The 26,788-nt window shown below is 55.8% G+C and overlaps 5 protein-coding genes across 8 annotated transcripts; 3 read left to right on the top strand and 2 right to left on the bottom strand.

The window, feature by feature from the left end:
* The first annotated feature begins 278 nt into the window (after positions 1-278).
* On the top strand, positions 279-1,897 carry LOC144195713 (shieldin complex subunit 3-like). Its single transcript, XM_077715527.1, has 3 exons — positions 279-424; positions 727-1,245; positions 1,378-1,897. Exons 2-3 carry the CDS (start codon positions 799-801, stop codon positions 1,582-1,584), a joined length of 654 nt encoding a protein of 217 aa, XP_077571653.1. The 5' UTR covers positions 279-424; positions 727-798; the 3' UTR covers positions 1,585-1,897.
* A 124-nt stretch (positions 1,898-2,021) lies between these two features.
* On the bottom strand, positions 2,022-4,260 carry LOC144195383 (spindlin-W-like). Its single transcript, XM_077714981.1, has 5 exons — positions 4,187-4,260; positions 3,605-3,732; positions 3,282-3,529; positions 2,953-3,189; positions 2,022-2,823 (listed from the first exon to the last, which is right to left on the bottom strand). The coding sequence occupies exons 1-5, from the start codon at positions 4,208-4,210 to the stop codon at positions 2,624-2,626; spliced, it is 837 nt and encodes a 278-aa protein (XP_077571107.1). The 5' UTR covers positions 4,211-4,260; the 3' UTR covers positions 2,022-2,623.
* A 1,903-nt stretch (positions 4,261-6,163) lies between these two features.
* Positions 6,164-8,964, top strand: LOC144195973 (cysteine dioxygenase type 1-like). Of its 2 annotated transcripts, none has more exons than XM_077715901.1 (5): positions 6,164-6,445; positions 7,300-7,377; positions 7,476-7,630; positions 7,708-7,877; positions 8,459-8,964. In XM_077715901.1, exons 1-5 carry the CDS (start codon positions 6,171-6,173, stop codon positions 8,474-8,476), a joined length of 696 nt encoding a protein of 231 aa, XP_077572027.1. In that variant the 5' UTR covers positions 6,164-6,170; the 3' UTR covers positions 8,477-8,964. The 2 variants fall into 2 exon arrangements, with proteins under 2 accessions (XP_077572027.1, XP_077572026.1); XM_077715900.1 differs by having other exon boundaries at positions 8,456-8,964.
* A 326-nt stretch (positions 8,965-9,290) lies between these two features.
* LOC144195894 (centrosomal protein of 78 kDa-like) lies at positions 9,291-15,989 on the bottom strand. 3 transcript variants are annotated; one of them, XM_077715763.1, is made up of 16 exons: positions 15,773-15,989; positions 14,166-14,433; positions 13,765-13,940; positions 13,612-13,684; positions 13,376-13,479; positions 12,818-12,992; positions 12,625-12,738; positions 12,299-12,363; positions 12,160-12,238; positions 11,970-12,081; positions 11,818-11,884; positions 11,596-11,748; positions 11,429-11,506; positions 11,098-11,243; positions 10,057-10,195; positions 9,291-9,897 (listed from the first exon to the last, which is right to left on the bottom strand). In XM_077715763.1, exons 1-16 carry the CDS (start codon positions 15,773-15,775, stop codon positions 9,529-9,531), a joined length of 2,121 nt encoding a protein of 706 aa, XP_077571889.1. In that variant the 5' UTR covers positions 15,776-15,989; the 3' UTR covers positions 9,291-9,528. The 3 variants fall into 3 exon arrangements, with proteins under 3 accessions (XP_077571889.1, XP_077571890.1, XP_077571891.1); XM_077715764.1 differs by lacking the exon at positions 15,773-15,989 and adding an exon at positions 14,905-15,058; XM_077715765.1 differs by lacking the exon at positions 10,057-10,195 and having other exon boundaries at positions 9,630-9,897; positions 15,773-15,988.
* A 1,816-nt stretch (positions 15,990-17,805) lies between these two features.
* On the top strand, positions 17,806-26,653 carry LOC144195259 (leukemia inhibitory factor receptor-like). The gene is made up of 17 exons (XM_077714763.1): positions 17,806-17,893; positions 17,988-18,124; positions 18,299-18,449; positions 18,546-18,821; positions 18,996-19,122; positions 19,190-19,329; positions 19,412-19,554; positions 19,620-19,773; positions 19,851-19,915; positions 20,101-20,332; positions 20,685-20,864; positions 22,090-22,182; positions 22,607-22,756; positions 22,968-23,105; positions 23,278-23,371; positions 23,456-23,522; positions 23,598-26,653. The coding sequence occupies exons 1-17, from the start codon at positions 17,806-17,808 to the stop codon at positions 24,309-24,311; spliced, it is 2,949 nt and encodes a 982-aa protein (XP_077570889.1). The 3' UTR covers positions 24,312-26,653.
* The last annotated feature ends 135 nt before the right edge of the window (positions 26,654-26,788 follow it).

The following is a 26,788-nucleotide window of genomic DNA, read 5'->3' as shown; positions in this document are numbered from 1 at the left end:
CCCGAGGCGGCGGTTCCACCTGACAACAGAACAGAAAACTTTCATTTTCCAAGCATTTGCGGATCATTTGAAATGGAGCCGAAGAGCAATCCCATTTCACGTGACAACTCCTTCTAACCAGCACCAGATTGCAGACCATAAGTCAAACTAGCAGTGTCCAAATGTGGACGTGGAAGTCAAATAGAAACAGAAGCACATTGAAAAGCTCAATTAAAAAAAAAGAAGGGTGGCCAAATCCATACGATTCCAGAGAAAGAAAGGGAGACATGAAAAAGATACTGGATGACAGACGGGGGCTCTCGCGGACGGACCTGGCAACCCCTGGACTCTGAACGAGCCAAAGGCTCGGCTCAATTATCGCGAGAGCCTCCGAGATGTCGGCGCCGGCTACCAAGCTAGCTTCACTATGGCGGCGGTCGCGCAGGTTTGTACCTTCACTTGGTTTTCTACATGAGTAGTTTAGATATATAATCTAGCGTAGGTTCATGGGTAATAGTATTGAGATTTGGAGGACAATTGGTGGTAAAAATTCCAATTGGAGACAGAAGTAACTTCTGTTTGACTTACTGTAAGTCAAACGACGGAGGCAGGCGTTTGGTTAGCTCGGTGTGACGTCACAGCCTCGTCTTCGTGCTCCTCGGCGTTCCTTGACGTCTTGGCCCTCTCATCCTCGCGTCGAGAGCCAAAAACTGTTGACTATGTCACCTACTACCACCTACCTTCCAGGCGATATGCTTACCCGTGTGCCGCCGCACGCCGAAGAGATGACTTGACTGGAGTGAGGCGGCGACGACGACAATGACGACGGCCGATGTCGTCGTACACCATCGTCTCGAAGGCTCCGACGGACTGAGTGATTTGATCGCAACCGCAGAAAAGCTGCTGGAGCCCTTCGACCGTCGGCCCGCCCACGTCTTCACCCCGTGGTTCGCGTCGCCGTCTTCGCACCCTCCGCCCATCAGGCCGGCGAAAGACGCTCCAGTCATCCGGGCGGCGGAGTCGAACCTTAACCTCGGCGGCCTGGGCGTCTCGGGCCCTTTGGCAAAGCCACCCCCCGCTCCAGAGAAGCACTCGTGGAACGTGTTGGCTCGCAGCAGGGGAGCGTGCGGGTCCAGGGCTGTGGCCGTGGCCGGACCGTCGAAAAGCTTCAGTGGCGCCGTGTCTGCGCACGGCCTGCACCCACGGCAGAGGTCCAAGTGGGTCATCGCGCAGCACAACTGTGGCGCCGCACGAGATATCCAACAGGTAGGTGGGCTGCTCATCCCTTATTTATACATACATAAATTGGGCAGTAGCATTTACAGGTCACCATTGGGGGCTAACCCGCTCTCTCTCTCTCTCTCTCTCTCGCCATCTTTCTCACTGGCCGGCCCACAGGTGTGGAGAACTCTGAACAGAGTCACCCGGGACGGGGGCCTGCCCACGTGCAACGCCACCATTCGGCGAGAGCGGGCCGAGATCTGGGTCTTCTGCGACGTGCTGTACGCGGAGGCGGTGGGCCGCTTCCTCAAGGAGCGTCTGCGGCTGTGCGGCGGCATGGCTTTGTCCGTGCACAAGCGCGGAAAGGTCTTCACTTTGGGCTGATGGATCCGCCGGGACGCTTGCTATGATGCCCGGCGCCGCTGGGACCTTCTAAAACCGGGACGCCGGCCCTTTTGGAACCGTGCTGCAAAACAAAATAGCACATCCAAGTCATCCAATCCAAAAAGCTTTTTGTCATGTTGCTCCGACAGCCCTTTTTCGCTTGTGTTAATAGGTTTCTTCTGGAAAAGCATCATAAACACACTACTTTTTTTCTCCTGCACACCCTCAATATTTTTCTTCAAGCATGTATTTTCAAATGATGCCCTCAATGTGGGTCCCACGTGCAGAATCAATAAAGACAATTTGTTGCTTAGCCCCGTGTGCTTATGTTCTTTAAAAATGTGTTGTTGTTTTTTTCCTTCAAGGCGGTCAGCAAAATGAGAAACGATGCCAAGTGGCATTTTTGAGACATCGAAATGGCCAAGCACAGACGGAAGTGGGGAAACACAAACATTTATTGGCTTTCGTTTCCTTAGTTGGACAAATGCAAAATGCTCGGAAGCATCCAGAACCAAACTTGAGGTCCTCGACGTGGGAAGACGGCACCAAACCAACCCAGGCAGCCAAAGAAAAAGCGCCCCTTAGAGTGAGACCAAGGGAAGCGCAACTTGACCCGAGAAGCTCCCTGGCGGCCACCGGAAAGAAGGAAGGAAGGAAGGGAGGAAGGCCTTCTTCTTGGGTCCAAACCTCCTCCTGAACAAAATGGACCAAGCAAAACTGGGCTCGAGCCGGAACCACGGAAGCCCCCGTCGGAAGTCCTCCCGCCGCGGGGACGAGGCCCAAGTGAGGTTGGACGTCGGCGTGCGCGCTTTCCTTCTGGCTCTTTAGCTAACCTCTTCCCCGACGGGCGGCGCCAACGCCGGAGGAAGAAAGCCGCGCTCCAAAGACCGGGAGAAAGAGGTGGGCCAGACCGGGAGAAAGAGGTGGTCCGTCCGGGCCAGCCGCCAAGTCACGTCCCAGCCGTCCGTCTCGCGCTTCTCGGGCAGCGAGCGCCAAGCCACGCCGAGCCCGGCCAAAAAGGCTTGCCGGTCGCCAGGCCTCAGGAGGTCTTGACCAGGTCGTAGACGTAGATGTGGAAGTCGTCGTCAAACTTGATGAAGTAGACGGAGGGCTTGGCCTCCACCTGATGGATGACCATCCCCGAGCGCTTGCCCCCGTCCTCTCGGGCGTACTCCACCTGTTTGCCAACCAGGCTGTCCGCCACCTCTCCCGGTTCGCGCTCTGTCGGTGCGCTCTCGCCTGAGAGAGAGAGAGAGAGAGAGAGAGGGGGGAAAAAAAGCCCAGTCGGGACGATATTCTCATCAGGCTTGCTTGCGTCGGAACTTGCGGCACGGGGCGACCGACCGGCCCCCGGTTTCCACAACTCACCGGCGTCGGGCAGGATGCGCAGGTCACCCTCTCTGTAGTCGTCCAGCAGCTGGTACATGTAGAGCACCGGGTCCTTCTCGTAGGTGATGAAGAACCAGGAGGTCATGACGGGCGCCCGGGCTAGCACCATCCCCCGCCACTCCTCCTTGGGTCCCTCCTCCGCCTGGAACATGTGCTCCACCGCCTTGCCGATCATGGCGTCGGACAGCGGCGCGTCGGCCAGGCGGGCTGGGGCCGCTGGATGGCGACGGGGTGCCGGTTAGCGGGGGTGTGGGTGTGGGGGGGGGGCCCTTTGAGTAGGTCCGCTCTCCGGCCTCGGCGGAACTCACCGGCTGGGTCGGGCAGGACCCGGAGGCCGTGGACCCGGCGATCGCCGTGTAGCTCCAGGCCGTAGATGCAGTCCAAGCCGTCGTACTTGATGAGGTAGAGCGAGGGCTTGACCGGGACCCGGTCCAGAACCGTCCCCTTCCACTGCGACCACTTGGCGCCTTCTTTCCACACGTGTTGGATGCGGCGGCCCACCATGTCGCCGTCGGACGGCAACGGCGAGGCGTCCTCGGCGCCGCTCTTGCGCTTCCTGTCGCGCCAGCGCGCAAGAAAATCTTAAAGACGCGCCTCCTCTCCTTCTCGGGCTCAGTCGGCTGCGCCTTACTTGTGAGGATTCCTCCTTTTGGCGGCGTGGTCCGACATGTCGGGAGGCGGCCGCTCACCGACGGGGCTATCGTTGCATGAGGTGGTGGAGGAGGAGGACGAGGAGGAAGAGGGGGCCCCGACTAACTCCTGGAAGGGACGAGCACCAACACTTAAACGCGGCAAATATGAAACATTCGACTGAGAGCAACGTCATTTTCCTGCGACATATTCCCGTGGTCTGACGTCACGCCCTCTCCTCGTGGGAAAACTGCGATGAACGGTGCACCCTCAAACAAGACCCCCCTCCCCTTAAGGGTGTTTTCGAAATATTCAATAACCCCCCCCCCCCTACCGTCCCCCTTTGCCCCTCACAAGATAAGCACGCTAACGCCACGCGCGAGCAAGAAGGCGGTATATTCGACTGCGCTAATATTTGCCAGTGGTGCGCCTGCGCCGCCCGAGTGTTTCAAGGCGAACAAAGGAAGGAAGGAAGGAAGGAGTCTGGCTGCGAGCTGAAAGCCAATGCGTGAGGCCAAAAGAGTCGGCCGCGCTGCCGTGCTCGAGCCCAAAGCTCGGTGGGCGAACGCGTTGGCTTTCTTACCGACTCGACGGTCCGCGTCTTCATGGACTGGCTTTTTCCCTCTAGTCGGCGGTGCACCGCGCATGCGCCGTCGAGCTAAGCTGCCCTTGCGGAAGTCGAGATTCCGCGCCGCGCCGGCCGCCTTCAAAATGAAAGCGTGGAGCCTATCCCAGATAACTGCGGGCGGGCCAGAGTTAGCTGGTGGCCAGCCGATTAAGAAGACACGCAACCAATCACCGGGCCGCTCATTTGTATACATATTAGTATCTTGAATTTGAAAGAGAAAAGTCAATTTTATTTGAACCTAAAGTAGGGTAAAGTAGCGCATGTAATAGCTGCTTATGGCTCCAACAAGCTTAATTACTCCTCTACTGGGCTAGGCTTTGTGTTTCTCATGTCGCTAGCTTGAAATCAAATGGTATACGCTGATATTGTCTCTGGTTGAACCTTTTTGAATCTGAGCCAAAGAAGAAACCAGTTGGGATACTTTTGGAACCCTCCGTTTCGTGGTACACTTGTATGTGTCACAAGGAAAGTGAAAGTCGTTTCTCTTTCACTCTGGTTAAGGCATGCATGACGAAGCGCAGCCGTCTCAAGGCCATGTCATCCAACTCAGTCACTTGGGGGGGAATTGGATAGGATTCTTTCTTGGTTGTTTTTTTCTGGATTTTTGGATTATTATTTTTTTTCTTTGTCAAACTTGGAAGTCTCCTTCTCACATAACTTTTGAGGAAATGAAATAAAAAGTCTGTCATCTTATTTATTGTCTTGACATTTTCTTTTCTACCATTGTAATACAATGGCTCAATTGGATGAAAAAGCTGGCTTGTAATACAAGCGATGGCCACTAGATGAGGTGGAGAAACGTATGATGATGTGGCACCTCACTGACTGACCGACTGGAGAGAAACAAGGGGAAAATAAGACCAAAAAAAAAAAAAAAAAACAGGCCGCCCAGCCAGCCAGCCAAACAGCAAAAGAGCCTGTCACATTTCAGTTGTTTTCTGGAATGACTTTGATTTAACATTGGATTTGAAGCTAGCACAGGACCGATCGGATCCCAGTTCTTTTGGATTTGAATGGGTTGAACTTTTTCCTTTTTCTCTTATCCTGCTGCGGCGCTGCAGGTGATTTGTGGAGTTCTTTTCCCAAGTCACTACTCTAGCAGTTGGCCCACAAAACAACAATGTAGTATCTAAGCCAGGTTGTGGCACACGTAAATGGCCCAAAACAAACAAAATAAAAGAAAGACAAAAGAATGGTGTGTGTGTGTGTGTGTGTGTGTGGACAACATGTGAAGATGCAGAGTACAGTCAAAGAGTCAACAGGCTCATTTTTTGCTGTGAGACACATTTTTCCCCCCTATGTGACAAGAGTTTACACAGCGAACACATTGCACTTGGCAATCTTACACGGGTCAACTTTTGTCATCTCAAGTGATATCTTATTTATTATATGCGTGACTGCTCTTCGTTTTAGTCCGTCAGAATGAAAGCAAAACATGTTTTCAATTTGTTTGTTTTGGGAGGGAGGGAGGTCGGGAGGACAGCGGACAGGGGGGCATTGGGGGTTATGGGGGGGCTGTTTGATGGCTTGACCCATTGTTTCAAGAATAGTCGAATGGCAAAACGCACGGGCACAGACGGGGCCTTTTTTTTTTTTTTTAGAAAGATGGGACGGGGGACCCGACATGGGCTCAGTGTATGCGAATGTGTGCGTGTGACAACGTGGTAGCGGTAGCGGTAGAAAAGCCCCTTGGAAGAGGACCGATCCAAGCGCCGGCCGGACTGGTCGGCCTTGCCATGGAAGTGGACCGCTTTCAAATAATTGAGGGGGGTTTATCAGCTGTTTTTTTTTTTTTTCTTACTCAAGTCGAAAGTGAAGCCAATCATTTTCGATCTCAGTCAGCTACTGGTGGCAGTCAGCAGGGCCGGCCGTCTTTGGTTTTTCGACGGCGCCCCTCCCCTCCCGTCTCCTCCCCTCCCCTCCTCACAAATGGTTATAAATGAGAGGCAAGCAAGCGACAAGTAAAGCAGAAGGTGAGCATCTTCTTCCTCCCTCCCTCGTCTTTCCATTTCGACTCGTCCATTTAGTCGCCAGCGAGACTCGCACAAAGAAAGAGACGATGGAGAAACCTCAAAATCTGCAGCAGCTCATCCAAATGCTGCACGAGATGTTCAAGAGCAACGCGGTGAACGTGGAGGAAGTGAAGGAGCTGATGGAGTCGTACCAAAGCAATCCCGACGACTGGAAGAAGTTCGCCATATTCGACCAGCACAGGTTACAATCCAACTCATACGAATACGTCTCCTCTGGCACTATTAGCCATTGTTACTCATTGATAGCACCGAGTAGATCGACGGTGGCGCACTTTGCACGCTTGCCAAGTGGGCGCACATTTGCTTCGAACTCCGTCCGAGTTTAATCGGCCATCGGCTAAAATCTCGCTACCTTTTCTACCCCCCCCCCTAAAAACAAACAAACAAAAACAATGTCGTTAAACGCCATGCACTGGCGCGATTGAAACGGACCGGTGGTCAACTTGTTTTGATGGCGGACTGGCTGACAGCCACCGGCGGCGCTTCAGTGGCAGGCAACCCTTTCCACGACTCGCTCACTTTCCACTCGATCGTAAGCGAACGAAAGAACGAAAGAACGAAAGAACGAAAGAGCGAAAGAGCGAAAGAACGAAAGAACGAAAGAACGAACGGAGAGCAGGAGAAAAAGAATGAGGGGAAAAGGCAATAGTTCCCGTGCCGACGGACAGAATCCCTTCGGACGGCAATAGTCGCTCTTGTGTGCGTACGATCGCCAATAGGGGGCAAGGCAAAGAGGAAGACCGGACAAGGGTGGAGGGGCGCCGCGCTGTAAACCAATCAGCGTCACGCAAAGGACACACACCCGCTCGCTCGCTCGCTCGCTCGCTCGCGTGCTGTGTGCACAATTTGGGGCTTCGGCGGCAGGGCAACAAAAAAAAAAAGGAAACATATTTAGCCAGTGACGGCATCCAAAGGAAAGATGCTGGCTGGCACTTTCTCAAATGGCTCTCACCCCAATGGCACTTCCCCAAGTGGCTCAGCCAGCCACCCTAACCCTAACGGCCGTGTCCGGCCTTGCGCCCTTTCCTTTTGCAGGTACACTCGCAATTTGGTGGACGAAGGCAACGGCAAGTTCAACCTGATCGTCTTGTGTTGGGGAGAAGGCCACGGGAGGTGAGAAAGACTTTGCCATGGCCCGGGGTTAGGGTTAAGGCCGTTGCCGTGGGCTGACAACGCCTTTTTTTGCGCCGCCCCGGTCGGCGCCTCTGCAGCAGCATCCACGACCACTCGGACGCGCACTGCTTCATGAAGATGCTTCAGGGGGAGCTGAAGGAGACCCAGTACGATTGGCCCGAGAAGGAAGGCGGTCAGATGAAAGAGCGCCGGCACAGCTTCATCAAGACCAACGACGTGGCCTACATCAACGGTAAGGAACGGGCCTCGTATACTTCTTCTCACCTGCCCGGAATCCCTCGGCATCGTGTGCGCCTTTGTTTTTGGCAGACTCCATGGGCCTTCACCGCGTGGAAAACGTCAGCCACACGGAGGGTTCCGTCAGCTTGCACCTGTACAGCCCCCCCTTCATGACGTGTCAGGTTTTTGACGATCGCACCGGCCACAAGTCCGAGGCCAAGATGACCTTCTGGAGCAGAGATGGCATAAGGACTCCGCAGGTGAGCCCCCTTTGACTTCCTTGAGGGGAAAAAAAAAAAAAAAGAATAGGTGACCATTTCTATCTATCCCGCGCGATAAGAAGACAACTTTCTGCCCTGGAAAGCGTCTCCACAGACACGGGGACGGGACTCCTGGCCTATTTGGGCCCTTTGCTATTTGCGCGCTAGGTCAACGAGGGCAGTCTAGTCGGACGAGTCCGTAGATCCGTGCTGTCCCTTATTGAAAAAAAGTCAAAGATGGCCAAATGCCAAGGCCACCATCCTCTTCCCTCGATTGAAGATTTGGGGTGGAGGTCACGGGCCGAGGACACGGGCCATCGCCACGAGGTCCACCCGGAGCACGACTCTGGGACGTTTTAGCGCTTTTGGATTGCGACAGCAAATGGAGCAGATAAGATAAAAGGCCGTGGCTTTGGGTATTATTACGCGACGCACGCACAAATGTAGCCTCCCGCTGAAACGTGTTTTTCGGGAGATAAATTGCCAGGCAAAAGGCAATATTTGAAGGGCAGAAAAGATCCCGCCCGCCTGCCTACCTGAAACTTTCTTTTTCCTCTTCTTCTTTCTTTCTATTGCAGCAGTGCGGAGCCACAAAATAAAACAACCGAAGGGAAGACGGCGACCAGGCCGGCGACCAGGCCGGCGACCAGGCCGGCGACCAGGCCAGCCTTCCCTTGTGTTTTCCAACCTCCCCCTCCTCCCTCCAATTTTAATGCCAGTCTCGCCAACTAAATTTGAAGAATGGCGCACTTTTGTCTCAATGACTGTCTTAATGGCTACATGCAGTAGAGTTGAATGATTTTTATTGTTTTTTTTTTTTTAATTTGGTAAAGTGAGATTTGTTTGGAATTTGGAAAATTGTTGATGTATTTCCAAAAGTGATAGAAAAGCTTGTGATGTACTAGCGCCGAGGTCCAATCATCAAATCATTCTAGTCCCCCCGAGCCCTGCACGTAAAGGACAAATTTGAAGGCATTGTGCGCGGCTTACAAATGCAAGTGTAACTGTAAGTGGACTAGCCTTTTGCAAAGGCTAGTCCACACTCCCATGTCATTTGTCCTGCAATAAAACAATTCTTTGGAATTTCCTTCGCGGCCATCTGGGCTTTTCCTTCCGCATAAACTTGGGCCACAAAAAGAAAATGGAAAAACTCACCGCCGTTTGTCGTCCGTCTTCTCCCGTCGGGAGATGGACGGCGGGCGCTTTAGGGCTTTTCCTTGGGAAAAAGCCCCGGTCACCGACGGGCGCTCACTTGGGCCGGCCACTTTTCGTACGGGTGGATTTTCCCGTGTACCTGCCATCAAACAAACAAACACTTGTTATCAGCGGAGCCATAAAAGCCGCCACGGACGCACGCTATTTATGATAGAAGAGAGGCGCTCAATCCACGAAACATTCCAGCCAGCTCCTATCGCTCTTTTCCTGCTCTTTATTGACATTGTTTTCCTTGATGAAAAGCGGCATCTAAATACAAAGCCACGAGAAGTCGGGATTCAAAAAGACACCGTGTCAGATGAACCAATCGGGACGGCCGAAAAGAAGGCTCCTTTGTGGCCTTGCTTTTTTTTCAGGCGGAGGGCTAAAGTCGGGCGGGGCCACCCGGCCAGGGCGCCGAGAGTCCACGTCGTCGGTTCCGAGCGCCGGAGCGGGATCAGCGCCGGCCACTTTTTTGCTCCAAAAATCCCCCGGCCGCCGGGTATCCGGGCAAAGTCTCCGTCCAGCCCGTTTGGGACCCCCGCCAGAGATTTGGCCAGCCGCCGTCGGAACTCTGGAGCGAGCGGTCGCCGCCGCCGCCGCCGCGGCCGTCGTCGTCGGGAGAGAAGCTGCGCTCCGAGCCCGAGTCGTACTGGGTTTGCGGTTCGAAGAACTGATCCGACTCCTCTTCCCTGATGGCGCTCAGGTCCGTCGGCGCCACGGCTTCCCCCGCTCCCTCTCCACGCCGCGGCGACGGCGGCGGCGTGGTGGTGGTCGCCTTGAGGCGGCGGCCGTACGCCGGGGTATCGTCGGGGCGAGCGCCAGCCTGAAAAGATGGCCACAGTTAAACGACAGTGCTATCTTTTGTTTTGCCAAAAGGGAGGCGTGCATCCTCATCCACTGGCACTTTGCTCCTTTCTCAGAGCGCAATTGGGCCGCTTTCTGGCCGGAGGGAGCTTTTACCCAAGAAAAAACTAAAAGGTACCCAATTTTGCGACGCGGCGGCGTGGTCGCGGGAAGCGTCCGCCCGGCTACGCCGTCCCAGCGTGGACGAGAGCCGCGGTCGCCCCACCGGCGGGAAATCCGAGGCGTCGATGCCGGCCACGGACGCCAGCTGGCCTAGACTGAGGGGGGGGGGGGGGGGCAAACGTTGAAAAATGTCACAGTCCCAGTGTACCACTCCCGCTCGAGGCAATAAATTGGCGTTGTGGCAATGGGAAGATATTTGCCTCCACGCTTTGTCTTTTGACATATTCAAAGGCAAAATGGAAGCGGCACTTCTTCTTTTGACAATTGCTTTGGCGGCGGCGGCCACAATACAGACTTTTGCTGTTGTCTCCAGTCAGTCTTGCGTCATCATGTACACAATTTGAAAATGATTAGATAAAAAAGCGGGTGGGGATTTATCGCATGGCAAGGAAATGCTGATCACAGAGCGATTAAAAAAAAAAAAGAAAAACAAAGTTATTTACAATCTCTCTGGCTTTATGGAGCGCACTACAGGAATGAGGGATTATCAAATGCGTCAAAAGTGGCCTGGCGCCTACCCAATCGCCCTTTACTCGACCGGGGCCGGCCAACTGGCCGGCCCAACCAACGTACGCTATCAAAAGAGCCAATGGCAACGCACGGCGAGCACATTGCTAGTTCCTTCCTTGTTTGGCCGCAGCGTCAGAATGAAAAAGAAAGCGTGGGCCTTGCTTGGGCTTGCACTTTCATTCTGCGCTGGCCCCAGTCCCGCCATGACTTTCGTTCTGAGGCGGATGACTTGAACTCTGTGTGACCTTGATACCCTTTCCAGACAGGAAAGCCAGCCCCTTATTTGACCACTGTCTTTTGCAGTGTTTCTCCTGCGCGCAAACGGAGGCACTAGGGTTTAGGACGCCGTCGGATGGACTCCCCTTGTCCCTTTGGCCCAAAGAAAGGTCGACGACCCGTGGCCACAGACCAAAAAAAAAAAAAGTCAAGTCAAAGTCACGAGTCCAGAAAGTGAAAATAAATGGGGAAAAAGGCAGCATTCACCCACCCGGCATCCTTGACCAGGTCCAGGAAGGCGTGGAACTTGCCAAAGGAGCGCTCGATGCTGTCCAGAACGTCTTCGTCGTCTAGGGCGCCGCGCTGGCGGGGCCACGGCGGATGGCCGTCGCGCAGACGGGCGTTTTCCAGCTCCGCCTAAACGGGGGAGAAAGGGAGGGAGGGAGGAGTTCCATTCAAATCCCTTCATCCCAATTGCCCATTTGCCCTGGCAAATTCAAGTGGACCACGTCGGTGGCTGCTTATCCGCCTTCGCCCCGCCTCCACGCACGCGTCTACGTACGGTAGCCATCGTGCCCAGGTTGTCCCCCGCCCCCCCGTACCTCTCGGAGTAAAGATTCAGCTCCAAGTCTGGCCCGGCGCTCCTCTCTCAGCCTCAGACGACATTCCTGGAGCGCTACCTGCGGGACGAGAGGGAGCTACAGAGAGCCTCCAGCCTCTTGGGGAGACCCGGGACCACACGGCGGGCCGGTGGGCCGGCGGGCCTCACCTGCATCCGTTCCAAGCGTCGCTCGGCTTCGCTCTCGCCGCCGCCGAGTCCTTTTTGATCGCCCGCCACCGCGGCTCCGCCCTCTCGCGCGTCGTCGTCGTCGTCGCCGCCGCCGTCCTCCGAGGCGGACCCCGACGAGACTTTGGAGGCGGCCTGACGGGGTCCCAGATGGCAAAACGGCAAATATTTCACGGCAAAGGGGGGGACGGCCCGAGGACGTACCCGGCCTCCGAGATGCCGCGGCCCGACGGGGGAGGCGCGCCGGCTGCCGTCTGCGGGAGGAAATCCCCTGGGGGAGGCCGGGAGGGGCGTCAAAGCGGCTTTTCCACCCACCGCCGCGCCAACTATAGCCGGGTGGGCCTCTCCTCACCTACCTCTGGCGTCCGGCGCGGGCGGCCGAATGATGAGGCACGTGTCTGCGGGGGGAGGCGGCCCGTCCCGCGGGAGCCGACAGGGAGCGTTGCTCTCGGACCGCCGGGGCGCTCCCTTTTTGGGGCGACAGGGAGACGACGGTCAACTCCCTTGGCGCCCGGACGGGACGAGGGCCGGCTCCTGACGTCTCACCCGTTCGCTCCGCTCTAGAGGCGGCGCGTCGCTTGGCCCCCCTGGGTGGCTCTCTGGCGGCCGGCGCCAGCCAGCCGTACTGCGGTCAAAGACAAGAGAGGAGGGCGTTTTCCCAACGGCCCCGGCGGTCACGGCTCACCTCTGGCGCCTGACTGGCGGCGCTGGTGAGGACTTTCTCCGTGATGGTCTTCATTAGCGCGTGATCTAGGACGGCAAGAGATCAAAATGAGCGCCCCCTCGATGACATTTAACCGTCAGTGCAACCTAAAGCAATGGGTGGAGTTTAACTCCCGAGAGTGGGCCAAACACGAGTAAAAAGGAGACAAAACAACCCTGCTTTGGCGCACATTTTAGATGAAAACCCCAGAGAAAAAAAAAAGTCTTGGCAATATAGCTGTAAAAGAAAAGAGAGAGAGAGAGAGAGAGAGCGCTTGGTAGAGACGGACGGAAAGGACGCCAACGTACCGACCAGAGGATTATTCCGGACATCCAGGACGCAGAGCGTGCAATTGGTCTTGAGGACTTCCAGCAGACAACGAGCGCCTCGATTGGAGATGCCGCATTTCTGAAGGTCCACCGCTGCGCGGAGAGGACGGCAAGTGGTCTTTGCCCGCCGAAAAGGTCTCCCAACGCCGGGCGGGCGGGCCTTTTTCCTCACCTTTAATCCAGTGGTCCTCGGCCAGCTGGCGTCCCAGACGAGCGACGCCCAGGTCCCCGATCAAAGAGTTGGCGTTGAGGGTGAGGCGTCGCAGGCCGCCCATCCCCTCAAACTTTGGCCGCTGGTAGCGCAAGGACTGCGCCCACGCCGTCCCGTGCCTCTGTATTCCCTGATGCTAAAAACGAAAAGGAAGTGGCCTTTGAATCAATTGCCCACCGTCACGGCTCCGACGCACCGTCCGTCTGTGAATGCCCGATTTCGCTCGCCGGACATTTTAACCACCCCGGGGGGGGGGGGGGGGGGGGGGGGGGAATAGCACCTCCGTGAAGTTGGCGCATCAACCCACGTCGGCCACTAGATGAAGACAAAAAAGCGCGGCACACAACTAACTACTATACAGAAGCTTGCGCCACGGTCTTAAGCGGGGGGCCGGCCGGTCCCGGAGAGGCCCCGTCATCCCATTTCCCGCGTGAAAAGTCGGATTTGAAACGGGTGCGGTGAGTGATGGGACCTTAACTTCAAAAGGCTTGTGGAAGAGATGCCGGAAAGCGCTTTCACCTGTATGATGTTGGCCAGATGATCGGCTCCCCTCCATGTGATGTTGCATCCTGTCAAATCCACTTCTTTGATTCTGCTAGAGTATTTGACACTTTGGCAAATAACTGAAGGAGGAAGAAAAAAAAAAGCAGAAAAAAAAAACGACAATTCAATTGAAAATTGCCACACATATATTCTTTTTGTCTCTTTGAAATGTGGGCTAGCCAGCGCCACAACAATGGGGCCATATCTCTTACCCTCCAGACCCTGGTCACCGATGGGACAATTTGCCAAAGAAAGAGCCTCCAGGGAAAGCGCGTTGGCCAACCCCTGAAATGGAAGCCGGTGGCAAAAAGGCCCGGTCAAGTCGCCGGGGGCCATTTCCGGCCGGCCCGACTGCTCGGCCGTACCTTTGTCAAAAGGACGAGGTCTCTGTTCCTCAGCAAGAGGCCGTCGAGCTTCAACGTCTTCAGGTTGGGAGAGATGGACAGACACTCCTTCAAAGCCTTGCACAACTTGAAGGTCACGTCCTTGGAGCGGATGGACGGGGGCTTCTTCCGGAACACCGGCTTGTAGTACTTTCTATCTGCCGCGGGAGACGGATCTTGTAATTAGAGCGCGTGTTCAACTAGCCCCTTTCCCCAGTGGACCGGGACGAGGGAGGCTTCCTCGGACGAGCCCAAATGGCACGATGCAATACGCATCGAAAGCCGGAAGGCGAAGACCGCCGGCTGCAGCGAGAGCACGCCGGAGGGCCCATCATCAAAAAGAAGGGCCGTCGGCGGCCACCACGGCGAGAAGCGCATCTCACCCACATCTCCGCACCCGTGGCTGGTCTGGAAGGCGCTCACGATTGCGATGTGGCCAAGGTGCTTATTGATGGAGATGGAGTCCAGGATGGGGGCCCAATCGGCCATTTTGGCCCTGTCGCCGTTGAACTCCAGAAGGCCTTTGTCCACGTGCATTTTGACCACGGTGAGGGGGGTGGAGCCCTGTTGGGTGCAGGCGTAGTTGTAGTACTCGGTGAAGTTGTCCGCACCCAGCCGCCGCATCTCCACGCATTCTTGGCCCATGGCTGACTGCAAGAAGAATCAGAGCACACAAATCACCATTCCTTTCAATGTGTCCCGCCCCCAGATTGATTTCAATTCATTTCAATGCCTTCATTGTCATTGTACAAGTACAATCACACGTAAACTGGGGACTTTTGAGATACACGCTTGCTTGCTTGCTTTCTCGACTCACAACAAACGTCGCCAAGTAAGCTTCGTGGTTTACAAGGCGCTGCTAACGCTAAACGGAAACGATGGAAGCCGTTCATTACCACTGTACAAGTACAATCAGATTTAATAGTGCACACGTAAACTGGAGACTTTTAAAAGAGATAGACGCTTGCTCGCTCGCTCGCTCGCTTTCTCGGCTCACAGCAACCGTCGCCATGCAAGCAGCGTCGTTTACAAGGCGCTGCTAACGGTAAACGGAAACGCTAAAGGCAAACGCTAAAGGCCGTAGCATGGGGGATTTGAAGAGAAGACGTGATATTAACAAACCAGAGACGTCGGGAAACAAGGTGGGCGCTTTCGGTAGCGGGGATAAAAGCGCTCGGCGGGTTCTGTTGTCGAAGGGAAACCGGAAGAGTGGACGTTTAAAAAGTGACGCCATCTTCTTCGCCGTATCCACGCTCGCGCTTGAGCTCCCTCTATTGTACGGAATACACAGTGTCAAAATGGGGCTCGGCCTCCTGGACATTGAGCCTCAGGTCAAGAAATCAAGCAAGCGTTGAAGCAGTTGACACGCCGTGCGTGGCGTTTAAAGCGTTTCAATCGTTTTTTTCCGCGTTCCCAAACATTTTTGCAGCCACCTCCGTCTCAGTGAATGTATACGCACGGTGCACAGCTACAGCTTGAAGGAGTGGAAATAAGGTATGATCGGACCCCGTATGGCCAGCGAGTTTTGAAATGAGTTTTTTCTTTTTATGATATACGTACTATACAACTGTTCATTCGACCATTTCACTGTATATCATCAACGTTTCGGCACCCCCTCCTTCTGAGTGCCGTTGTGTCATTTGTCCAGTGGTACTTGAACGCACCACAACGACGCACTTTCTCGCTCGCTCGTTCGGACTGTTTTCGACGAATCCTATTGGCCCGGTCAAGTGCCAATCTAAAACGGTGCCTTCCCGTAATCCCAACCCCCTGGTTTTCTATCCATTGGGATTTTTTTTTTTGGTAATGTTTTTGTTTTTGCCATACCGAGCGAGCGAGCGGGTCGGCTCGCAACATTGCCGCGTCTAACATTGAGAAATCACCGCGACATTCGTTGGATTAGGCGCTTTTTCCTTCCTGGCATCCCGAGGAATTGTCGAGCGCAGCAACGCTCAAGGTATTTTGTTTCTGCTGATGAAATGGGGCTCACCATAGGCGTGAAATGGGTCTGTCCCCTCGCAGCTGGCCCACTGGCGCTGCCCTCAAATGTCTTTTGCCGAGGCGTTCTTTCCAAGGAGGTGCTTTATCCTCAATCGAGTGGCGTCAAATTCGCCGATGCGTTTGATATCAGCCTCATCGTGCCCGTGTCGGTGGATAAAACGTGACGTGAGAGCCGCCCCGCTCCCGTCGCCGTCCCCTCGAAAGTCATGAAAGTCATCTTGCTGCCGGAGACTAGCTAAGGCTAAGGCTAATCTGAATTGACACCTAGTGCGCAACGCGGGCTACTCCGTTTGTCCAAATCGTACGCTCGGATCCTTCTGTCCAAATGTCTAACAACGCCATATCTTGACCTTAACCATTTATTTTTCAAGATCAGTTGAGTCAGTCAGTCTTTCTTGAGTCGGTTTGTTTGTTTGCTTGCTTTCCCATTGAATAGCAGAATATGTGGAGACACGCCACACGAGGATGGAAAAGAAGCATGCTCATAAATGATATTAGAGGTGGAACACCATGAAATGATGACGATTGGACATTTGGTCATCTATTGAGTTATGGCAATAACATCACATGTCGGTTTGTTTGTTTTTAATAGCGCAATTGACGGATGATTTGGAGACCATTCGGAAGATGCACCAGCTATGTGGGGTTTATCCCAAAACACGATCTCGCGTGTCCTGAATCACGGCAGTAACCGAAAACAACATTGGATTCCGTTCCATCTTCACAGTCCATTTGAAATCATTCGATGGTGATGTACATTGATTGACGCGTCAAGGAAGAGGGCCCCAAGAACGTCCTCCTACTAAAATCCGGAAAGTGACTTTCTTTCTGCCTTTGCTGGGTCGGCTTGAGCGTTTGGAGCGCCACACACGCCAGGTCGCGCCATTTTGAGAGAGCAAACGCTCGTAGGGCAAAGACTTGTTTAAGGTTTGAGGGAATGGATGTGACACATGGCCTAACGTGGCCTAACGTGGCCTAACGTGGCCTAACGTGGCCTAACGTGGCCTAACGTGGCCTAACGTGGCCTAACGTGGCCTAACGTGGCGTAACGTGGCGTAACGTGGCTTCAAATGACAGACAGATGAAGCGCTAGCTTGCTTTGTAAGTGCCGACCGCGTTCCTTCCGGTTGTTTTCCTCATCCGCCCGCCCGCCCGCGCCGGCATTTACGGTATACCCAGTGTATCCCGCGCAGCCGCCCCGCCCTGCTAGTTTTCCCCGCCCCGCTCCTCCAAGGCATATTGTTTCTTCAGTGTGCGGCGTGCCTTTCAAGCCGTCCTTTTCCTCGGCGGCCTTTCCCGCAAAATGGCTCATTGTCCAGCATCCGGTCGTGGTTTGCCTCGGCTTGGTAGGATGTGGTGGGGGCCGGCCGGGGGAGGGCTGTAGCCGGTGAGGTGTGTAGCTTGATTGAGGATGAAGTCCTACTTTGTTTACTGTCGCGCGTGCCCGAGCTTGTCGGTGGAAAGCACGGGCCCCCATTTCCCGGCACGCCGGCAAATGGGAGAATGCGTGACACGATGGCACAGGTTTGGCTGGCAATGTGTGGCTTTTGTTGCCGCCAACAACCTTATGCATGATGATTACGCCATCTTTTGTGGACTCAAAGTGGCCGTAGACTGGAGAAATGAAAGCCGCCAAATGCCCCGCCCGCCCGCCCGCCCGCCCGCCCGCCTGCCTGCCGTGATGATGCAGCCGTGTAAAGTTGGCCAGTAAATGACTTGGCTGAGATTGTTTGGACTTCCAATCGGGCGTAGAGGGCTTATTGTACACGTGCCGCTGTCCCAATCATGTCTTTTCTGCTAACCGCTGGTGTCCGTCACGCCGCCGGGCAACGGCCAGCCGAGGCCAGTCGAGGCCAGTCGAGGCGCCTCAAACCAAGCCAACGCGTATTGAAGTATGCTTGTTTCTGTTGGCAGGGAACGCTCTGGCCATTTTGCTGCCGTAGCGGAAAGGAGCGCAGCGTTCGCGTTCGCCGGCCTCCATCGGCCTCCACCGCCCCGGCCACTCGGCCCAGCCACTCGGCCATGCCTGCGTGGTGGCCCCAGCGCCGCCGCTGGGCCGTGTGGCTCAGCTGTTGCTTCTTCTCCGTGCTACACGCTCACGTGCAAAACGGTGGGCATTTTCAGCTGGCTATCGATCCGGGGGGTAGAAAAAAAAAAGGCCAAACAAAGGCCAAACTTGGATATTTGCTCCCTTGCCTTTTTAGAGTTGCGCGCACCGCAGCAAGTGACCGTGACGGGCAACCGGCAGACGCAACAAATCAGCGTATCCTGGCGGGGAAGCCACGCCTCCGCATTTGACGTCATCATCCTCAGGCCCGAGCTCAACCAAACGGCCTTCTACGTGAGAGCGCCTTTTCTTTCTCTAGCTGGAAGCGGGCCGGTGGGGGCGCCGCACCACCTCCAATCGCCGCACCTCCTCCAATCGCCGCTCCTCCTCCAATCGCCGCACCTCCTCCAATCGCCGCGCCTCCTCCAATCGCCGCACCTCCTCCAACCGCCTCCTTCCGTCTGTCAGGTCACGGGCTTGAGCGCCAACGAGAGCGGAGGGCGGCAGGAGTGGGAGTGGACCTCCCCCGAGCCTCTGGAATGCACCTCGCTGTCGGTCCAGATCCGCTCCAGAGAAGGGGCGGCGACCGGCGCCTGGAGCGCCCCCGCCGTCCTACCAGGTCGGGGCGCCCCGGATCCGAGCGGAGTCGTGCCGTGCCCCGTGTTCGTTTGATTATTTGCAACGATCCTTTTGTTCCCCCCCCCCCCCGCTACAGGAAACGACGTGCCCGCCAAGGGCGGCTTTCAGTTTTACCCCCAGGATGGAGTGATGGCCGCCGGGAGCAACGGCACCTTCTGCTGCGTGCTGGCCCAGGGCCTCCGCCTGGGATCCATCCGCTACGGCTCCACGCTGCTGGAGGCCACGCGGCTCAGCCGGCGGAGTTACGGCGTGACGGTGACGAGGCAGCCGCCCTCCACCACCTATGGGATCAACGTGGTCTGCCAGGACCTGCATAAGAGTCAAGTGGCCGGAACCGTGCTCTTTGTGGGATGTGAGTGCCTTTTTGAGACGACATATTAGACGGGCCTCGAGTGTGGCAACAAAAAAGAAAGAAAGAAAAAGGGGGCTAAACCTTTTGCCTTCCAAAGTAGAATGTATCTGGAGCATTTCCCAGGTGGCCGGCGCCCGCCCGTTCACCGGGTAGCTTCTTTTCTCTCCTCTTCAGACGCCCCCCTGCTCACTGACCTGCAGTGCCACACGGAGGATCTGGTGTCGGCCACGTGCCGGTGGAAAAGGGCGCGGAACACGCACCTCCGCGGCAAAAGGAGAACGCGCTTCACCTTGAACCACAGGTGGGTGGACGCCAGAGCACTGGCCCGCCGGCCAACCCGACTCACGCCGCCGCCGCGTCTTTTGTAGGGAATGTCCCGAGACACAATTCACGGACACGGAGATGGAAAGCTGCGCTTCCCAGGTGTGGGAGGGCAACTGGACCCTGGAAGCCGTCAATCCCCTGGGACGCTTCGTCCTGCGGGACGGGGCGCAGATGGAACACCGAGGCGAGCCGTCCGTCGGGTCAAACTCCGCCGGCCTTCTCCACGGGCGGCGGCGTTTGACTCTCCTTCTCGCTCTCTCTTCCAGTGCGTCCCACGCCGCCTTTGGAGCTGAGCGCGGAGGTGAGCGCTTGGAACGCCACCTTGCGCTGGAGCTGGGAACACGCCGCCTACCGCTCCCTGTCGCTGGTGTGCCAGGTGCAGCTGGGCTCCGGGGGCAACGGAACAAAGGTGCTTTGGGGGCGCCCCCCTCCTTGGCCTATTTGCACGGCATCTCAAGCACATCTCTCCTTTAGCGGCCCTTCGCGGGGGTGGGTCTGAGGTCGGCGCGTCTCCTGCAGCTTCACCCCGACCGGGATTACCGCGTGAGAGTCCGCTGCGGCGCCCGGCGCAATTTTTTCGAGTGGGGAAACTGGAGCCGCTCCCTTTCCTTCAAAACCCACATGGACGGTGAGGAAAAAGCCTCCCGACTTTATCCTGGCCGCCACGCCGGCTCCCCGACTAACTACGGTGTGGACCCTTCCTAGTTCCCGAGGCTCCCGACGTGTGGATGCGAACGGACCACGACAACAGCGCCCACGTCGTCTGGAAGGTGATTTGGCGTCTGGTTTGCGCTCGCCGACGGCTTTGCGGCCCGTGCTCTTCATTGGCGCGAGGGCCACTGGGCTTTTGGCGTCGTCGAGCGCCGCCGAGCGCTGCCGAGCGCCGCCGACGGCATTTGCTTTCAAGTGGTGGCTCAGCCCGAGCTCGACCCGAGTCTGTCCCCCTCCTCCTCAGCCCCTGACGGCCCGGCAGAGCCACGGCCGGCTCACGTCTTACCAGGTGACCTGGCGGAGCCCCGGCGAGATGGCGGGGGGGCGCACGGAGAGTGTGGGCCCCCGCACTCGGACGCTGCCGCTCCACCCGGCCCGGACGGACGGCTCCACCCGGATCACGGCCACCGTGGTGGCCAAGAACGCGGCCGGGGCCTCGCCGCCCGCCACCGTGGTGATCCCCCTCGGCGGCCCAGGTGCGTACGGAGCCCGTGCGGAAGTGAAACAATGTGGACGGCTCCCTTTGGCTCCCTTTGGCTCCCTTTGGCTCCCTTTGGCTCCCATTGGCTCCCTTTGGCTCCCTTTGGCTCCCTTTGGCTCCCTTTGGCTCCCTTTGGCTCCCTTTGGCTCCCTTTGGCTCCCTTTGGCTCCCTTTGGCTCCCTTTGGCTCCCTTTGGCTCCCTTTGGCTCCCTTTGGCTCCCTTTGGCTCCCTTTGGCTCCCTTTGGCTCCCTTTGGCTCCCTTTGGCTCCCTTTGGCTCCCTTTGGCTCCCTTTGGCTCCCTTTGGCTCCTCTTGTCTCACACCCGCCGTCCCGCTTGTCTCCTCAGACCAGACCGTGGTGGCCGAGAGCCGAGCGGACGCCACCGAGCGAGGCTTCGCTCTGGTCTGGCCGGAGCGCGCCGACTGCGGCTACGTGCTGGAGTGGCGCGACGCCCTCTGCTGGCGGGACTGCTCGGTGGAGTGGCTCCGGTTAGCCACGGGGAGCACGGAGGCCACCGTGGCGTCAGGTACGTTAAAACCGCCGCCCCGCTTTGCGATGACGCTAGCTCGGATGGACTCTAAGTTCTACAGTGGTACCTGGACATACGAGCTTCATGGACATATGAGGGAAGCTGTAGCATCCCATAAGACTAGGCATTTATATAACAGGGCTGGGCAAAAGTGAGTGCTTTGCTTTCAAGCTGGACAGAGCAAAACTTCCTGCAATACTGTGTGTCCTGCGAGTGCAATCAGTGAATCGGCGTCAGCCGCTTCTGGCGCGGGCCAACCCCCGGCCGGGGCCGCTTCAAAGTTTGTCAGTCGGCTCGGCTCGGTCGGTGCTGGACGAAGGCTTGAGCCGAAAGCTCCCCCATCCCTCCTCTTTACCCACGTTGGCCCAACCCCCGTCCTTTCAACTTTTCCACCTATGTTTGTGGCCGGCTCTGAAAACAAAAAGGAGCCAGTTCAAGACTTTTTTTGTTGACCTATAGTTGGGCCTTCAAATTGCAAACTTTTCACCAATGAAGAGAGAGAGAGAGAGCGCCTAAAAAAATGGAACCATTGGACATATGAAGGAAAACATTGTGTCCTCTAAGACTAGGCATTTATTTAACAGAGTTGGGCACAATTTAAAAAAAAGGGCCAAAAGTGAGTGCTTTAGTTCCAAGCTCCAAAGAGGAAAAGTTTTCTACCATACTGTGTGTCCTGCGAGTGCAATCAGTGGATTGGCGTCAGCTGCTTCACACAGCCCAACCCCCGCTGAGTTGGTCGGTCCTGGACCTGTCCATCCAAAAGCGCGCCCTCCCTCCCTCCCTCCCTCCCTCCCTCTCTCCTTCCCTCCACGCACGTTGGCCCAACTCCTGTTGATTGAATTTTGTCAGCTATGTGCCTTTGTCACCTTTGTATAGCCAGCCAGCCCTTTTTTTTGACCTATTTCAAAGGTGGGCCATCAAAGTGCCAAATTTTAAACCATTTTCACCCATTCGAGAGCACCTTTGTCGAATGATATTTCAGCCATTTGGTTCTACGCAGCTGTGTATGATGACAATAAAGGCTTTGGATTTGATATAAAGGCCCAGCATCACTTTTGGCCCCTTCTTTTCAGCCCTGTTAAATGAATGCCTAGTCTTATGGCATGCTATGTCTTCTCTCATACGTCCGATGCTTCAATTTGTTGGAGGCGCTGGCTGGCTGGCTGGCTTTTCAATGGTGAAAAGTTTGCACTTTGATGCTCACTCTCCAATGGTCCCTCAGGGCATTTTCAGCCGGGCGTCAAGTACAACATTTCCCTGTTCAGCTGCTCTTCGAAGCCGCTGCGACGTTGGCACGGCTACGTGCGGGAGCTGGGTAAGCACCACCAACCTTTTTTCTTTAACCCACCCAGTGCCATTTGTTTTCTTTTGACAAGTCCTTCTCCTCCTTCTCCTCCTCCTCCTCCTCCTCCTCCTCCTCCTCCTCCTCCTCCTCCTCCTCCTCCTCCTCCTCCTCCTCCTCCTCCTCCTCCTCCTCCTCCTCCTCCTCCTCCTCCTCCTCCTCCTCCTCCTCCTCCTCCTCCTCCTCCTCCTCCTCCTCCTCCTCCTCCTCCTCCTCCTCCTCCTCCTCCTCCTCCTCCTCCTCCTCCTCCTCCTCCTCCTCCTCCTCCTCCTCCTCCTCCTCCTCCTCCTCCTCCTCCTCCTCTTCCTGCTCCTCCTCCTGCTCCTCCTCCTCCTGCTCCTCCTCCTCCTGCTCCTCCTCCTCCTCCTCCTCCTCCCCCTCCTCCCCTTCCCTTTAGCTCCCTCCGGGACCGTGCCCCACTTGTCCGTCAGTCAGCAGGACTCTGACGCCGCCTTGACTTGGGGGGTCATGCCAGAGGTGGGCAGGCGAGGTTACCTGCTGGGCTACAACGTTTACCTGGACAACGACCCCGGCGTGGCGCTATTGGGTAAAACCTTCGGGCTCCCCTCCGAGTACGCGGCGGTCTGCGAGGGCGTGCAAATGACGGCGTGCAAATGACGGCGTGCAAATGCCGCCGTCCAAATGACGGCGTCCAAATGACGGCGTGCAAATGACGGCGTGCAAATGACGGCGTGCAAATGACGGCGTGCAAATGACGGCGTGCAAATGACGGCGTCCTCTTTTCCCCATCCCGCCAGCCAACCTCTCGGGAGAAGGGAGCAGGAAGTACACCGTGAAGGGTCTCTCCAAGGGCACCTACAAATTCACGGTCAAGGCTTACACTTTGGCGGGCGAAGACGTGGGCGCCACCGCCTCCATCACGCTGCGTCTCTTGGGTAGGTGGACCGGGCTACCATACTTGCGTACGTGTGGCAAAGGCATCCAAATGAGCTCCCCCCCCCCCCCCCCTCCACCATTTTCAAGTGGATGGTGAAAACAATGTCTTTTTTTCCCTTCCATTCCCTTTTTCAAGTATCAAGCGGGATGTGCTTTTTGTGTGCCTTCCAGCGGACTGGCTCATCCTGGAAATCCTGACCTCTCTGGGAGCCACTGCACTATTTCTGGCCATGGTCACCTTCCTCTGCTACAGGAAACGAAAATGGTGAGTGAGGCTTCTCGGGAGCTCGGCGCCGCCCCGAGCGAGCTAGCCAGCCAGCGTGACATCTTGCGTGGGCTTTGTCGTCAGGGTCAAGGGAGCCTTCTATCCCGACATTCCTCAGCCCAAATTGAACGACGACTGGAGCAGGACGCAGGTGGGTCCCCTTTTACGGTGGGCCATTTAGGCCACGTAGCCCGGTGCTCTCACACCACCGCTTTGGACCCGACAGGGGCCGCTGGACGTGAGGGCGTCGCCCAACCACCTGGTCCGCGTGGTGGAAAAGCCCCAGGTGGATTCTTTCAAAGAAGTGCTGGTGGTCATTCCCGAAGAAGACGAGGATGAGGCCCGACAAGACGACGGGGTGACCACCACCACCACCACGACAACGGCGGCGACAACGGCGGCGCACCGCCAGCGGCCTTCCTCCTTGCGCCGCCACGGCACCATCGACTCTTCCGACTCCTCGGCGGACTCCGGGCAAATGGACGTCTTCTACACGGGGATCCAAACGTCGGCGTCATCTCGGCTTTCCCCGGCGGACGTGGGACGGCCGGCTTCCCTGGCGCCGGCCCACGGAGGGGGTTACCGGCCTCAGAGGCAAGCGGCGCCGCCCGGGGAGGACCGGAGAGACGGCGAGCCGGAGGCCTCCCCGGGTGGCGGGCGAGAGGCCTCCCCGGGCGGCGGAGGCTACAAGGCCCAAACCGCTTGGCGTTCGGACTCCCCCGGGGAGGCGGAGGAGCGGCCGACATCTCTGGGCTCACCCGGGGAGGAGGAGCGGGCGGCGCCGCCATCTCTGGGCTCGCCCGCCTCCGTGGCTTCCACGCAGTTCCTCCTGCCCGACGGCGAAGCGGAGCAGCCCGGCCGGGAGAAGCGTCCGATGTCCGTGTCGGCGGCGGCGGCGGCGGGCTGGTTCACCAACTTGCTCTCCTCCGCCAAAGCGTGACGGGCTCTGGTGGGAAAGGTGGCCCGCGGCCCGTCCAGGCCCATAAAAATGCCAGACGTAGCGTTTTGAGGGACCGGCTCTTTGGTCTTGGGCAGCGGTCAATGGAATGTTTGGAAAACAAAAGAGTGGAGTGGCGGCTTCCCATTTCCTGCTAGTTTAGGCTAGAGTAGAGTGCTCACGGCACGGCCATTTGTTCTTTGGGATTCAAGTGCTTTGGCTTCAAACTTTATTGTCAATTTCAGCTTTACAGAGACCAAGAGCTTGGCTTGTCAACAGTCATATCACTCCTACATATCTCTATCTATATCTATCTATGTACATAGGCAGTAGGTGTGGGGTTGCTTTGATTCTAAGCTGTCAAGAGGAAAGCTTTCTTTCCAATACTGGTGTCCTAGCAGTGCAATCAGTGGATTGCAGTCAGGTGCGGCTCATTTCACTTGCGTGTGGCGGCGGTGGCGGCGGTGGCGGCGGTGGCGGCGGCGGCCCTTCCCCCGCTGTGGCTTGGATGGACTTGCAGCCACAGTGGCTTTTGAGGACTGCCTTGTCCAAAAACCCAAACGCCCACCGACCCACCCACCCAGCCAGCATTAGTGACCCGGCCGGGCGGGCGGGGCATTCAACACTGACCTATTGGCATTTGACTTTATTTTCATTTAGGGAAAACACTACACCACCACCCATGTTGTTTTCAAGGCAGACATTTCAACATGTATGTATGTACTACAAAGGAACTTTAGAATGATTATTTTTTTAATGTTTAGTATGAATGGGAATGTGTTGATGGACTTGCTCTATTCACCAGATGATGCCCTTATGCACTTTTTAGTAAGTCATTATTTGACACGCAAACAAATACTGATTCACATGTATTATTTTTTTACTCTGGAATTGTCTGGACAATGACACTAATGATATAAGCTAGAACATGATTGCAACGTCATGTTATGTTACTTTCAACAGTTTACATTTGTCTTGCAAATTAGATTAAGGGATTCTGTTTTTAGTGATTTGATTTTTCACTCAATGTGTTTATAGGCCAGTCTTTTTGGATGATCACACCCGCGTCACATGGCGCTGTAACATGTCAAAAGACATTTTGAAATTTGAGGGCGTCACGTATTAGTTTGATGCCAGTGTGGTTGAATGGAATGCTTTTATTGTCAGAGATTCAAAGATGGTGCCTGTTTCCTTGTTTTTGCACCTTTCACGGACGGCCTCGTTTCCAAACCAATGTGCGTTCCGGGGAAGAAAAAGAATGGCCATCAATCGTAAGAGCGTTTGAGCTAGCCTAGATTTCACTTGAGAGGAGGCCTTCCATTTTGTCTGGCCTGGTGAAAAGCGTTGCGCAATGTGACTTAGCTTTGTTTGATTTTTCAGTCGGGGTGGCTTTGCCTGTTGGTACATTTAACCCAAAAGAGCGTTCCAAGTCGGCTTTCCCGTCGTCTTCCGGCCGCCCGGCTTTACATTTGACTACTGCCACGGGAATGGCGCTGACCTCGTGGCCCGCTGGGTGCATTCCTCGGGCGCTCATCGGGCGCTCCTCGGGCGCTCCTCGGGCGCTCCTTTTGCTTTTGACTACTGAGGAAAAGGCTAATGTGGTTTTACCATAGACTGGATTGTGTCCAAAAGCTACGGCGTAACCTCAAATGACCTCCGGCCCAAATGACAACAAATGTGACAAGGGGCATATTAGTCTGCAGAACTGTAAGCCAGCTGCTCGGGGGCTTTCTGCTTGGAACATGACTGCATTTATTGTTTCCTTTATTTTTCTTTCTTTTTGGTCACTAATCCATGGCAACGTCACATTTCAAACGAACCCTCTCACTGTCTTATGCAGGAACGATTGTTTACACTATAACCAAGAGATGTGAATGTTGGTCATGGCGTCTTCCAACGATATCTCAGTCTGCCTTCAAGCAGTGTATTGTAGTATCGTCCAAATCCCAGTCTGGTCCGAAAGCAGAAAGCTTGTCGCTTGTGGACGGGCGGGCGGGCGGACGGACGCTCGCTCGCTCACTTCCTCCACGCGCCCTTCTTAGTAAGTGCATGTCGTGCTGCTGTCTCATAAGCCGATCATCTTCACGGAATCGCAGCACTTTCAATTCTTTTGGCTTTCAAACTTAACACGGACTAACACCCGCATGAAAACATGCACCCGTAAATGCTCCGCTTGTTGTAATGGTTCAAATTGTCCCATTTGGAAGAGAATTTAGAAGGGGCATTAGAAAATGGAAATGTGGACTGTCTGAACCAATGCTTTATGTCGACACTCGTATCAAGCTGCAATCTTACTGGTGTAAAATAATACTAATAACGATGAAAAAATAAACAAGAAAAACTCATGTATTGTTTGGCCGTTTCTTTTTGACCCCTGTCACCTTACTACGTCCACATGTGTTTTGTTTTCGCATTACGTATAGCTCATTGAAGATGGCCGGTAAAAAAAAGGGGACTGACAAACAATCCCATTGGTTGCC

The sequence above is a fragment of the Stigmatopora nigra genome, chromosome 4 (assembly GCF_051989575.1).
Source record: "Stigmatopora nigra isolate UIUO_SnigA chromosome 4, RoL_Snig_1.1, whole genome shotgun sequence".
Taxonomy (NCBI): Eukaryota; Metazoa; Chordata; class Actinopteri; order Syngnathiformes; family Syngnathidae; genus Stigmatopora; species Stigmatopora nigra.
Note: the sequence above shows the minus strand (reverse complement) of the source record. Positions and strands in the feature narration are given on the sequence as shown.